The sequence below is a fragment of the Austrofundulus limnaeus genome, unplaced genomic scaffold, assembly GCF_001266775.1.
Source record: "Austrofundulus limnaeus strain Quisiro unplaced genomic scaffold, Austrofundulus_limnaeus-1.0 Scaffold0, whole genome shotgun sequence".
Classification (NCBI taxonomy): Eukaryota; Metazoa; Chordata; class Actinopteri; order Cyprinodontiformes; family Rivulidae; genus Austrofundulus; species Austrofundulus limnaeus.
This window is the reverse complement of record NW_013952402.1, coordinates 1,764,061-1,766,099: the sequence shown is the minus strand read 5'-3', so window position 1 is coordinate 1,766,099 and position 2,039 is coordinate 1,764,061. Positions and strand designations below refer to the sequence as shown.

Below are 2,039 nucleotides of genomic sequence, written 5' to 3'. Positions count from 1 at the left end.
ACATTATCTACCTCGTGGCCACACATTATCTACCTCGTGGCCACACATTATCTACCTCGTGGCCACACATTATCTACCTCGTGGCCACACATTATCTACCTCGTGGCCACACATTATCTACCTCGTGGCCACACATTTACCTTCTGGTCACACATTATTTACCTCGTGGCCACACATTACTATCTAGTGGCCATGACATATTTTTTTATCCAATTTCACTGGACTGACACTGTAGTATTGGAGCATCATTTTAAATTTTAAAAGGAAATCTCAGATGCAGATTTATTAATTCACAATTTTACACATTCGTGCCTCAATCTGACAAGAAGGGACTCTTTACCTCGTGGTACTGATGGACATGTTTTCCATAGCAGAATTCATATTTCCACCATCCTACACCCTGAAACAGGAACATTAAGAACATTTTCCACCATGAAGTAGTTTTTGAAATGACGCTCATGGGACGAAGACAAACAGGCCTCACCCCGTGCAGACAGTATGAGCCGCTGAGGAACTCCTGGATCAGCTGGTCGTCTGTCAAACGGGAGATGTGAGTGGTCCCGACGGTGACCTGAACCTGCCCTCCGACACTCATAGGTTTGTGAGTGGAGGTGAAGGCCTCCTCTCTGACTGGTGACGTGTCCTCCTGATGGACATCACAGACGTGTGAGCCATGTGTCACTTTATAAAGACAGTTTTTCTTTTTCTGCGGAAGTCTCACCTCTCTGGTGTCGGCGCTGAACGGCGGTTTGAGCTGCTCCTCCTGCTCCTTATCCAACTGGGTGAGACGCTGAGGCTGCAGAGGGGAGCCCTCCAGGGCCTGGCAGAAGATGGCGTTCACCGGAGACGACTTAAACCTACAAGAAATCACTGGAATAATAAACTAGAAGGAATATGCATTTCACCTGCACTGTTTAGCTGTGATGGCCATCTCAAACTGGGGTGAATCCCTGAAGTTAATCATTTGTAGATTTAAATTAAACGGTTAATTTGGGTGAGTTTCAATCAGATTCGTCCATTGGCTCATGAAGTATTTTGCTAACAGACAACAACTTTAATCCTAACAGTTAATCCCAGAGTTTTAAATGAAAATCTCGATCAATTAGTTATTGCTCAGAGAAACTGTTGGGGATAAATCTCAGCTACTACCACAACTAATTTGAGCTTAATACTTGTCAAAATGATCAAGTTACAGGAATATTTGCGTTTGCTAAAATGGATTAGCTGTGGCAACCGTCTTAAATTCGGTTCTCTCCAGAAGTTAAACAGCTGAAGATATACATCCAGTAATTAATTTCCAAGATTTAAAAAAAAAATCCCTCCACTGGCCGATGAGATATTTTGCTAACAGACAAAAAAATGAACACGCACAACAAACATATTACATCAACTAGTTTAATACATCTTTATAAAACTTATGAACTACTTCTACCGTGACGAATGCCTTCTGARGGAGCTCACCTGTACTTCGGGTGCGCGCAGAGCAGCGGCGTCAGCACCACCACCTCGTATTCACACGTGGTGACCTCAGCGACAGACAAGACCTCGTGCTTGGCCTCCGGGTGACAGACGTACAGGACGGAGGTGGAGCGCGGCTCGTTCTGCTTCAGCACGCACGGGGTCCCGTTGCCCATCTCCACCGAGTAGTACGGGGTCAGCTGGCCTTCGATGTTCTTAGTGGGCACCTGGAAACCAAACAAGGAGTGAGTGAGTCAGTGAGTGAGTCAGTCAGTGAGTCAGTCAGTGAGTCAGTCAGTGAGTCAGTCAGTCAGTGAGTCAGTCAGTCAGTCAGTCAGTCAGTCAGTCAGTCAGTCACTGAGTCAGTCAGTCACTGAGTCAGTCAGTCACTGAGTCAGTCAGTCAGTCAGTGAGTCAGTCACTGAGTCAGTCAGTCAGTCAGTCAGTCAGTCAGTCAGTCAGTCAGTGAGTGAGTGAGTCAGTCAGTCACTGAGTCAGTCAGTCAGTGAGTCAGTCAGTGAGTCAGTCAGTGAGTCAGTCAGTGAGTCAGTCAGTCAGTGAGTGAGTGAGTCAGTGAGTGA

At 46.1% G+C, this 2,039-nt stretch overlaps 1 protein-coding gene across 1 annotated transcript in view; it reads right to left on the bottom strand.

Annotated features, from left to right (window-relative positions):
* Positions 1-2,039, bottom strand: part of erlec1 (endoplasmic reticulum lectin 1) — a gene marked incomplete in the record, with an annotated part of 9,292 nt that overhangs the window by 4,215 nt on the left and 3,038 nt on the right. Inside the window, 4 exon segments of the mRNA XM_014008360.1 lie at positions 341-400; positions 485-646; positions 722-857; positions 1,462-1,685. Coding sequence (XP_013863814.1) covers positions 341-400; positions 485-646; positions 722-857; positions 1,462-1,685 — 582 coding nt within the window.